Source organism: Balaenoptera ricei, chromosome 17 (genome assembly GCF_028023285.1).
Source record: "Balaenoptera ricei isolate mBalRic1 chromosome 17, mBalRic1.hap2, whole genome shotgun sequence".
Taxonomy (NCBI): Eukaryota; Metazoa; Chordata; class Mammalia; order Artiodactyla; family Balaenopteridae; genus Balaenoptera; species Balaenoptera ricei.
In genome coordinates, this window is record NC_082655.1 from 29,465,515 (window position 1) to 29,478,039 (window position 12,525).

The 12,525-nt window shown below is 34.8% G+C and overlaps 1 protein-coding gene across 1 annotated transcript in view; it reads left to right on the forward strand.

Moving 5' to 3' along the window:
• EIF3E (eukaryotic translation initiation factor 3 subunit E) overlaps positions 1–1,460 on the forward strand; it is a 51,973-nt gene extending 50,513 nt beyond the window's left edge. The window contains exons 12-13 of the mRNA XM_059901272.1: positions 44–178; positions 1,272–1,460. Of these exons, the coding sequence (XP_059757255.1) occupies positions 44–178; positions 1,272–1,310 (174 nt within the window). The 3' untranslated portion in view covers positions 1,311–1,460. The remainder of the gene's footprint in view (positions 1–43; positions 179–1,271) is intronic.
• The last annotated feature ends 11,065 nt before the right edge of the window (positions 1,461–12,525 follow it).

Below are 12,525 nucleotides of genomic sequence, written 5' to 3' on the forward strand. Positions count from 1 at the left end.
GTTGTTAACATTACAGGATCAGTTTCCCTCTGTCTCATTGTAGGGTCATGTGGTTATGGGTAACAATGCAGTCTCACCCTATCAGCAAGTGATTGAGAAGACCAAAAGCCTTTCATTTAGAAGCCAGATGTTGGCCATGAATATTGAGAAGAAACTTAATCAGAATAGTAGATCAGAGGTAAGAACCACACATCTTCTCTTCTGTCTGGGATTTAGCAATAATGTAATATAATTGTTACATGGACTTCATTTGAGAACAAATTAATTTTGCTTGTATCTGATTCTGTATTTGTTGGGGGTATAAACATTTTATTTAAGAAATTACTAAACGGAAAATGTTTCTCTTAGATGTATTATGCGTTAGTTAAGGCAGCAAAAAAATTAAGTGTTCCTAGTTTTACCATAATTGGGTTTTTTTTCTTTTACCCTTCCTGTGTGCCTTCATTATCTCATTTCCTCAGGGTTTTCAACACATCATTTTGATACTGGCAGTTGATAACTTACATGTGTTATCTCTCTTTCAAGTGTTTGAAATTCATGTTCCTTTTATTCAGTAAATCTAAAGAACTACTTCTGTAAAAATGTTGATCTTATTATATATATTAGTATTGATTTTATAAAATTTGATTTTATCTGAAAATCATATTCAATTGTCAGAAAAATATATCCCCCTTTTTGGTAGAAATCCTGCATATTAGATACTAAAGGAATTTGAATGGCCTTGTAATTTCGGGATTCCAAAGTACCTCTAATGCTCTTTAGTCATTATGATTATGTATAACTGGAGGGTAAGACATTTTTAGGAAACTGTTGAGGTACATTCAAGGATCTCATTTGATTGAAGTTTTAGCATCAGATTTGTGTCCTTAGCATAGTCCTTCAGTTTTAAAAGAGAAGGAAGAATTAGGAAATTATTGTCCTTGCCTTTTCCATCCAAGTCCAGAATAACTGAGCCTGAAAAATAACTTTTAGGTAATGGTTGTTTCTGTATGCTTAAGGATCAAGTTGTATTGATTTTGGTTATAATATTGGTGATATTGTCATTGTCATACTTTATAATTGGTGAGAAAATGTATCAGATGGTATTTTGGTGTGTTTTGTTGTTGTTCTGAGACACCTCGCATTTAGTAATTGAAGAGGTTGTTAAAATCTTAGAGAATGGTTTGGGAGGAGTATTGCTAAAACACTTTTCTAGTATCACTTTTTTTTTTTGAAACTGACTTTTCAGAAAGTATTTCTTTTCTCCCTGTTGATTTCTCTGTGTATTTTAGGCTCCTAACTGGGCAACTCAGGACTCTGGCTTCTACTGAAGAACTGTACAGAAAAAATGAAAAAACTGTAAAAGGTGAAATAATAAAACCATTATACAAAGGTGAAACATTTTATAAACAATTAACATATTTAGCATAAATTTTGGAGAATTTGAATAAAATTGGCTATGTTTCGTTTATGTCATTATATTTCCTTGTGTATGTAAGTGTGTGATTTTTTTTAAACTTTTCATTTTGGAATAAATATAGATTCACAGGAAGTTGCAAAAATAGTACAGAGAGGTCCTATGCAGCCTAAATCTAGTTTCCCCCAGTTTTTTCCTCGTGTGTTACTATAATACAGTATCAAAACCAGGGTATTGACATTGGTACAGTGGTGTGAATAGCTCTGTACCATTTTATCACTTTTTTTGTAACCATCGCTTCAGTCAAGATACAGAGCTATCATCATCATGAAGATCTCCCTCATGCTACCCCTTTGGAGTCACACCTACTCCAGCCAGCTCTAACCCCTGGCAACCACTCTTCTGTTCTCTGTCTCTGTAATTTTGTCATTATGAGAATATTACAGCAATGGAATTATACAATATGTGACTTTTTTGAGATTAGCTTTTTCTACTCATAATGCCCTTGAGATCTCTTTATCCAAGTTATCATATATATCAGTAGTTTGTTTCTTTTTATTGCTAAGTTGTATTCCATGACATTGATGTACCAGATTGTTAAACCATGTACCTATTTTAGGATATTTTGGTGGTTTCCAGTTTGGGGCTATTAACAAATAAGGCTGCTATTTCTTAATTCCTTAAAGTGGCTCTTTAGTCACTCACTAGGCAGCTACAGAGACTTAAATAGGAATATAAGTTGAATTTTATAAATACCTCCTTGAATATTTTGTGCATGTGCACGCACGCACACACACAAACACACAGAGTTATATAGACACCTAAGATATTCAAGAAGTATATAAAGCCCTGGTTGGGTCTCCTTTACCTAGAAGTGGTTTGATTTTTCATTTTGATTGTTGAACTAAAACCCAGTCACAACAGAAGTTTCTGTTTCTGCTCTCAGCGAATGGTACAAAGATAAAAGATACATGCATACTGTTCTTTTATTTGACGCCTGGTCAGGCCACCCTCAACATACAGTTAAATTTGGAGAATACGGGCCAGATTTAGCCGTTGTGCTGTGGTTTGTGGTATTGGTTCTTCTAAACTGTAATCCAAAGGTGTTGAAGCTAGGAGGAGGATTCCTGGTCAAGGTAAGCCAAATGCTGATTTTTGATTCATCTATAACCAGTGTTGTGAAAATGCCAGGTTTAGAGGATCACTTGTAGTGCAAAATGATCAAGGTTCATAGAGAAAGTACCAAAAGGTGGCATATCACTAACTAGATTGAAGCAGACCCTCATTACCTCATGTGTAGGAGCTAATTCCATGGCTCAAAAGTACAGAGCTATAAGAAATGGAGCAGTAGTTATATAAAGTTGCATGTATTACTCAGGCTATGTTGAAATGGGAAGAATGTTTAAGATGCCTATGTTTCCATCCTAACCAGTGACCCAAGGGCAAAACATTCTTAAAGGCATCATTAATATTCACTTTTTATCTTAAAATAGCTCAACCAAGCCATGTTAATAGCAAAGGTTTCTAGGTGATTATATCACTAACAATTAAAAGCAAGTCTGACAGTTATATAATATGTCTTAGTGGACCTGTAAAAACTGCAGGGAGGAAAGATAGGATGTGAATATTAAGCATTTACTATGTGTCAGGCATTTTTACACCTATATATCTAAATAACCCTAAGGAAAAGAGAAGGAATCTAACATTTGAGTGCCTCACTTATGCCTGGAAACACTGAAATTTTTGTGCAAATATTTATATATTGTTGATGAGGAAATATACACAGATGGTTACTCAAGGTCATACCTAGTAAATGTTAAAGCAAGGAATTGGAAACAGGCTTTTTCAGTTATGTCACACTGTCTCTCCTTACATCATTATTGTTTTATAAATCCTTCCAGACTAAGTTTACATAGGGTTATGGGATGTATGTTTAGTAGGTTGTAAGTGAGAATCTTGATCCACAAAACCATTTAAGTCTCTTGGCACCGTTATCTTCAAATGAGAGCAAAAGGGTGTTTTGTTTAGTTTTGTTTTTTAAGCCAGTATAATCATCTGATGCTGTTGGCCTCACACAAAAGAACCTATTGGAACATACAAAACTTTAATGAATATCTCTGATTTTTTTTTTCTATTTATGTACTGCTCCTTGAAGATTACACATTATATGAATAGTTAATGTTCACATTTTCTACCACTTTTTGCTTTTCAAATATTTCTGCCCTTTGAAGAAAGATGATGCCACTATGGATTACCAGTATCAATCAGAAAAATAATCAAACTGTATACAACTAATGGCCATTTTTACACATTACCAAAATTTGTTCATTGTTGAAGTGCACATTTGAGGTTTGCATAAAAACAAATTACTTGGTTCTGGATTTAACCTTAAGTTTTGATAACAGGTAAACTGTCCCAGTAAGATGTTGAGCACAAATTATGTACTGATTAATTTTTTTGTGCTCTTTATTTTTTTCCATTCAATAATAGACCCTTCTGTGTGTCAGCAGTTTTTACAGGCACTGGGAACACGTCAAAGAACAAGAGTTCATGAAGCTTAAATAGTTGCTTGTGTATCTTTTTTAAAAGTTACTATATATTCACAAGCAGTGTGTTTATACTTTTTAAAATATGAAATATACAAAAGAATATATATAAATAATATCTCCAGTTTAAAGAAAAATAAAATACCCATTTACCAGTATCTCCTACCTACTACTCAGCTTAAGAAATTGAATGGTTCTAGTAACTTTTAAGAGCTTGTGAGCCCCTCACTAATTGTATTTTCCTCTTTGCCCCTGAGAAGTAACCATTACCACGACCTTTGTGTTAATTTCTTTTTATGTACATCCCTAGCAAAAATGCCTGGTTTTGCATGTTTTTGACATGCATTTAATTGAAATCATACTTTGTATTCTGTGGCTTGCTTTGTAAACACTGAAACTTATCCATATTGATTTATTCATGTTGCTATATTCAGCTGTAGTCTATTCTTTTTCACTGCTCTGTAATATTCCATTGTCTGAATATACCATAATTAATTCATTCAAGGGTTGTTGAACACAGGGTGTTTCCAGCTTCTTATCTGGAGTTTTTGGAACCAGCCTGACAGTCATGTGTCTCTTAACTGGAATGTTAAATCCATTCCTTTTATTATGATTACTAACATATATGGGTTTATTTCTAACATCTTATTATAAGCTTTCTATATGTTCCACTTTGGCTTTTTTCCACTCTATTTCTTGCCTTCTTATGGTTCCATTTTTCTTTCATCTTCTACTAGTTGGGTAGCTAAACATTCTATTTTTATAGTGGTTACCCTAGAAATTTTAACATGTATTTTTGAACTTAATGTCTTAAAATTAATATCTTTGTCCCCTGCCAACAATATGAAGAAAGCTTCTACTGCAGTCATCTTTCTCTCAGCTTGTTATTTGTGTCCATAGTCTGTCCTTTTCATTGTAACCTCATAAATAAGACATTATTTTCTACAATAGTACCCTTTTTCTTGTTCATTCTTTTTGTAATTAGATTTTTTTCCCCTCAGGTTGCTTTTAGCATTTCCTTTTCATTGGTGTTCTACGGTTTTACAATGATGTGTCTAAGTGAATTTTCTTTTATTTATCCTGAAAAGTTTTCATTGGGCCTCTTGATTCTGAAAATAGCTTTTGTGTTGCATTAGTTCTGGAAAATTATCTCTTTGGGTATTTCCTTTTCTTGGGTCCTCAAGTTTTTGACTTCTCACTCCAGAAGAACCTCCCTCCATTTCATATTTTTTTACCTCTGTCATCTGTGCTGCATTGCTTTTTGGGTAATTTCTTCAGATCTGTTTTCTAATTCATTAACAACCTCTTCAGCTGTGTCTAATTTGCTGTTAAACATCCGTTCAGTTTCTTATTTCAGTGATTTTCTTCATCTTTGGTAGTCTCTTATCGTACTTTCAGTGCCCACTTGTATTCTTTAAATTTATTTTATATTTTGTTTTGAATCTGTTTCTCTGCCACTACTCTTGCCCAAGCTAGCATCCATCACTTAATGAACACAATCGCTTCTGAATTACTCTCCCTGTAACTATTCTTGACACCTCCCCATTCCCACCTGTTTTCCATATTATAGAGTTAGAGTAATTTTTTCAAATTTAAATCTGATTGTTTTTCTTCCCTGGTTAAAATTCTTCAGTGGCTCCCTATTGTTAGCCTAAAGACTGAATCTTTAACCTGGCTCTCATTATCTGGCATCCGCTTGCTGCATCAGCCTCATTATGTGCCAGCCTCAAGCCCTACTGACCTTCTCAGTCCTTAAAGCAGTAGCTTCAAGCTATTTTGACTGCTGCAGAGTAAGGAAAACATTTTACATCATGACCCAATACTATAAAAATAAACATATTTGGTGCAAAAGTTTTATAAAACAATACCCACCTTTTTGATATGTGGTGATCTCTTTTTATTCTGTTCTGTTCTATTGGTTTCATAATCTACTATTTGGTATTAATTCACATTTGAAAAATACTGCTCTAAAGAACAACAGTCCTTCCTATGCTTTAATGTTTGTAATGCTGTTCCCTCTACTTGGGAATAAATTTTCTCTGCTTCCACTTCCCACTTCCCAGAAGCACACATGTACTTTTTTTTTTTTTTTTAATATTCATTCATTTATTGATTTGGCTGCATCGGGTTTTAGTTGCAGCGCGCGGGCTCTTTGTTATGGTGCGCGGGCTTCTCTCTACTTGTGGCACGCAGGCTCAGTTGCCCTGCGGCATGTGGGATCTTAGTTCCCTGACCAGGGATTGAACCCGAGTCCCCTGCATTGGAAGGTGGATTCTTAGCCACTGGACCACCAGGGAAGTCCCCGCACACGTGTACTTTTAGTTTATATTTTATTTTTTCTCCAGGACTCAACTCACATCAAAGAAAACTTGACATTTCCTTTCTCAAGGAAGATTTTCCTTACCCGCAGACTAGGCTACATTCTTCTGTCATAATCTCGGTCTCATTTGTATTATTTACCCCACTATAATGATATTTAATATTTTATAATTAATTGGTTAATTTCTGTCTTAGGCTGTCATTTTCATTTGTTTATGGATAATACATGTCTTTTTCATTGCTGAATCCCTAATGCCTGGCTTATATTAGGCCCTTGATAAATTATTGAATGAATGAATGAGTCTTGTTCAGAATGGTGCAGTGGAAAAAATATGGACTTGGAGGCGGACAGGTTGATAAATGTACCTGTTCAAAAACTTTTTTAAAAGACTTCCACAGCCCTTCTTTCCATGAGTTTAGAGTTGATGTCTGAGACAGACACAAACATAAAACAATTTGGTAAGTACTATTGTATGTGGAAACACTTAGACTGATGAATTGTTGCTATAGGATACATTTTTATCTTATGGTTAAGGTTAGTTGAAAAGTTGTTAAAATCAACATGATAACTGCAATTTATGAAAAGTTTCAAAACTTGTCTTTCTCTGGGTCTTGGCTCTTTCTTGGTAATGTTAGAAGGAAAATAGAGGCAGATATTCTAATGATCTCAGATGTTTTCCTTCCTCTCTACTTCCCAGTGGTCAGGAAAACAGCTGAACAACGTATAAAACTATTGACTTCTAAAATCACAATATTCTGAACTCAGAATTCTGTTTGTCAGCCTACTGTTGATCCCCACATCTAACCACTGTTTTGTTTTCCAGCTGGTAGATGTGTGAACAAAGGAAGAGGTACAGGTATCCTCAAAAATCCTCAAGCATCTTGAAGAGGTCACTTGGGAAGAAACCTTTTTGGTTCTAGTATCACTGCTAACACTGGAGCAATTGAAGCCCTAAATCAAATTTACCTCAGCAGTAGATGGCAGTAGTAAAATACTGAGTAGTAACGACCATCAGTAAGAGAAGTAACCAAGGTCAGGTCCGAACTATCTGCTAGAGTGAAATGTTTAAAACTTCCAATGAGTCTTTAATTAGACTCTTAGAAAATGGCCTGCTGTTAAATTGTTTTATGTGTTTTCCATGCATAATTTACTCCCACGCATTTTAATTCTCAGAGAACAAGCCATCCTCTGGAAAAGGTTAACTTGCTGGAGAGGTAGGACAAACACTGTTAAGTTTTGTTAATTTTTCATCTCATGTATTTAATAAACTGTTTGACTGTTAGAATCTGTAAGAAATAACATTAATCTAAGGCATCTCCTATTTTGGTTCTAAAACTGATTCTTGTGCTGACTTCATTTAGTCTACTGAGATTGGGAGAACAAGGCCAGATTGATTCATTTAGTTTTTAAGTATTGTGAGGACAATTGAGGAGAAGTTGACATTTTGAACTGGGAAACAGCATGGGTACTTAGGCACAATTCCAGGTAAATAAACGAAGTATACTTATGTGTAAGTCTGATGGCTTAAACGTATATGTCTAAGATTCCATGTGGATCTAGACAGCAGCTGTTTTGAGGACCCAGAGGTATGGCTTATGTGCACAATGGCATGGAAAAAGCAATTGGATCGCAGAAACACTCTTATTTAATCAGGACTTGAAATCTGGTGCTCTTCTGAGGGAATAAAGTATAATATTGGATTGCTTTTATTTGTGGACCTTTTTTTTTCTTGCCTTCTACATTGCCCTTTAAGCATAATAACCATAATTTCTTCATCTTTGTACTCCCTAAACAGTAGGCATAATAGTAGATGCTTATTTACTCCACTACCTATTTGTTTATTCAGGTATACAGGTGATGTTTGGTAAATATTAAAGCAGCAGTCTAGCAGAGAGGGCATTGCTGTGATTCCCTCTGGTTTCCTCAACTTGGGGAGTATGCAGCTTTTCATTTTATTTTAAAGACAAACGGTTTGCATAGAGAGGAAGCACTGATTAGTTGTGTCTTTGTTCAGTTGGCTAATTAGGACAGAGCTGTTGGACCTTCTGTGCATAAGCCAGTTAGTGTTTCTCCACTCCTAGCCACAGATTTGCACCTTGAAACTTTGCCAGCTGTTTCCTAAGTGCATGCCATTAGATGCCAGGAGACCAGAGAACAGTGCACGTAGATCCGCTTAAAATCATCACAACTTTTAAAAACAAAGCAAACAAAGCATAAAGCATGAGTCCCATAATGGCAAATCAGAAGCTTTATCTTTGTATATTGAAAGGTCAGTAAATCGGTGTCATATGTGCTGCTGTCATTGTAAACACTACGTTGAGAGGAACAAAACTTAAGAAGCTATGACAGGTATTGGAACTTTTGTTATCATTCTTACTTAAAATTTTAAATTTCTGCTGGTGAGTTAGAATAACCAGGCCTAGAAAATACTGGGCAGAATGTGGATGGTTTCATTGATTCAGAAATCGTCCAGAGTTCTACATGATCAGTATGTTTTAATAGATGACATAATTAGAGAACATTCTTGGTTGTCTAGCCATAACTAGACACAGTTATGGGACTTCGGGCCTTGTTCTTTGAAGATTTGTAGGACTCAAATGCGGTTTCACTGAACAGTCAGTAATAATGCCTCATCTTTGCTTCATTTTCACTTTTTGTTAACATTCACCTGTAATGATTTACATCGTCTCAAATGAGTCTCAAAACAGTCTTGTAACTTGCACATTATTGTTCAGGTTTATCATTTGATCACCTGGCAGCCTTTTCTTATCTGACCATTAGTGACTTAAGGAACTCTGGGAAGAACAGTTGACTATATAGTTAAAAAAAAAAAAAGTCCCATACTGACAAAATTATTTCTCTCATAAGATGCTATTACATTCTCTTATTAGAAAACAGAATGAAATTTAAGTTCATCATTCATCAAAGTTAAAAACAATACTAAAACAGTTTGCTCCCTTCTAGAGCATCTAAAGAAAAAATGAGAGAATTCCCTTCGGCATCTCTGGATCTTTGAATAGACAACAAGGAAGAAATGTAGCTTTTTTTTTCCTTTTCTTTTTTTCAGCTAAATTATCCTAAGAACACTGCTCCGACATAGGAATGCCAGTGGAATAGGAGATGGTAACACAAGATGCACCAGGAGACTCGAGGTTTTGTGTGTTTGAAACTTATATTCTACTATAATGACTAAATTGTAGAGAAGCAAAACTAATGTGTGTGTGTTTTTTTAATTTACCCAATGTTTTTTGGGTTTTGTCTTCTAGGAGCAGACAAACTTCTTTTGTTTTTTGTTTGCTTGTTTGTTTTTAAAAGTTCACTCTTAAATTTTATAAAACAATGTAAGACAAGGAAAATAAAAAGTTGTACTACATTAGAACAATATATTTGCTCAAAGTAGAAATGCCAAAGACATATAAAGGTATAAAGTGGTATGCAGTGTTTTTTCACATAATTTATTTACATTGGTAAGACACTTTTTTGTCTTTCAACTTTTAATTTCACTATAAACAAAAGTGAAGTAAATACACTTCACTGCATTTATCAACTGAATACTAGATGGGGCCTCAGTATTTAAAAGAGCATAACTTTAATTGGAGAATAATTTTGCTGGGTTCTTATGTATGACTGGACAAAAAAACATGAGGTTGTATGTTTTGGCATATGTTATTCCAGATTTTTCAGTGATAGTCATGATAACCAACAAAGGAAATTTAGATTGGAAGGCCTTTTTCTGTACAAGAGTCTAATAATCACCCTAAAAATAATTCCAACACCTATTGGTTACTTTTACTTGAAATCCTTCAGTATATATATACATGGCATAGAATCAGTGACATTAAGTGGTGGAGAGTAGGGATGTGGAATTAAGAAGAATAAACTTTTGGAACAGATACCTGAACAATACCATGCTCCTTTCCAGCTCCACTGTTGTTACCAGAAAAAGATTTGGGTAAGTAATAATGAAATTAGTAAAAATATAATGTTTTTATAGCAGACTTTTTTTTCTATCAAGCTTTTTTCCCCTATCATTCATGTTTAAAGCTTTCTCAAGCAAGCAGAATAAAAATTGTAAATGAGCTTTAACGTATATTATCACCATAAAGGAAAGGAATCTATACACACACACACACACACACACACACGTAGAACAGCGATGTGTTGTGCAATCAACAAAACACTTGTGCAATAATTAAAGAATTTTTAAACTGAAGATTAAATTGGAATGTTGTTATAAACATAAGGGAAATGGCCAACATTTTTCGTTGTATCAAAAGAAAACTCATTTCTAAAAATAAGCACCCTCTTTGTGATGACCCTTTAAAATAGTTTCAAGTGATTCCATTCACAGATGAGCTTTTGGGTCTGCAGCCCTTTGCTGTAAGTGGTTTGCTCTTTGATCCTGTAGCCTTTAATCAGGTGTGTATCGAGAAGAAGAAAGCACTGGCATGGCGATATCACCCTCCAGACTGCATCTCTCTGAAAGTGAACATGCCATGACTAAAACAGCCTGCTGGGTCCTGAAAGGTTTCCTTTGGTGTATGAATTTAAGAAAACATTGCTAAGCTTTATTTTACCAAATTGAGGCAAACATGGACCTTTCTAAAGTTACCAAATTTAAAAATCACCTTTACCGAAAAGAGAAAGAAAAGTGTTTTTATCTTCCATGTTTCATTTTAAGTTCCCAGAAATTAGAATTAAATAAGAGGATTGAGAATGTTACCTAGTCTTTTAACTCTTGACCTTCAGTGTTCAATTCCTTTGTAATGCAAAATTGATATAGTGTAATCCTGTTTTTTTTTTTTTTTTAGTTAGAGTGTCTTGGATAGTGCTGTCAGAAATGCAAAAACCAAAAAATTATTCTTTTTATTCCACCTCCCACCCCACTCAAATCCACACTTCTTATCACTACTGATTCTGTTGTTTAGATACCAGACCTTCATCCTTTCTTCCAGGTCCTTTTTCTCTTCCTATCAAAACAGTTTTCCCCTAATAACTTAGTGACTAAGAGCTAGGTTTGAGTTCTTCTTTACCAGACATAAATTGTTATAACTTGGCCTTGGGCAAGTTACTTAACTTCTCTAAAGACTTTTTCCAATACCTATTTTGTAGGGTTATGAGGTTAAATGAAGCAATTCATGCACAGCAGTTAACACAATGCCTGCCCTCAGTAGCTGTTAGCAAGCACTCACTATTTCCCCATTTGCCCTCCCCCTCCTTGCTTCCCTCACCTGCTCTCCTCACCCTCCTTTATCCTTCTCCCTCCCTGCCCTTCGTCCTCTTCCTCCTCCAATTTGAGTGAATGCTTGGCACAGGGTAACTACTCAATGAAGTGGTAGTTTTCATTGTTAGGAAACTACCTTCTCCTCTCCAAGAATCAAGCCCTCATTATTTCTCTTCTGGAACACTGAATTTAGTTAATTGGTCTACATGCCCTATTTATTTATGTCCTTCACAATAAAGTTCTGTATCCATTGATTTAAACTTCTAAAATTCAGTTTTTAAATAAAATCATGTGAGATAAAATCAGGGCCATGAAATATTGCAAAATCCACTGTTAATAACTTAACGCTTTTGCTTTCTGATCGTATCCTATCTTCATGTAGATGCTCCATACAATTGCTATCTTCATATAGACTTATTCTGAGGATTTTTAAATTACTTTGAGAACATGTATAAAGTTTTACTTAAAAACACTTTACCATGTGCCAGGCACTGTGATTTAAGTGCTTTACATACATTATCCTATTTAATTCTCAGTAACCCGTGAGACGTTTAGTATTATTGTCATCCATTTTACAGGGAAGGAAATAAACACAGAGTCATTCTCAGGGTCATACAGCTATAAATGGTATAGAAGGATTTGAACCCAGATGCTCTGATTCCAGAGCCTATGCCCCTAAACATTAGTCTATACTGGCCCCCTGCTTCCAGAAATAATTAAATAATTTAATAAAGTGCATCCTTAGCCTAGTATTTTCTGAGTACTTGAGTTATAATGAAGAACACTTCCTGGAAATTAACTTTTAAAAGGAAAAACATTATTTTCTAATAAAACTGAAAGATAAATCTGAAAATAAACCTTACTGTTGACTTTTCATATTTTTCATGGCTAGTCAATAAGGTTTTCTCATTCACTAATTGTCTGAAAAAAGGGAATATGTCTGAAGGATGGCATCTGTGTTGAAGAGACAAAATCATGACCTATGAGAAATAGTTGAAGAATCTGGAGATATTTAGCCTTGGGAAGACCCAGGGGGGAT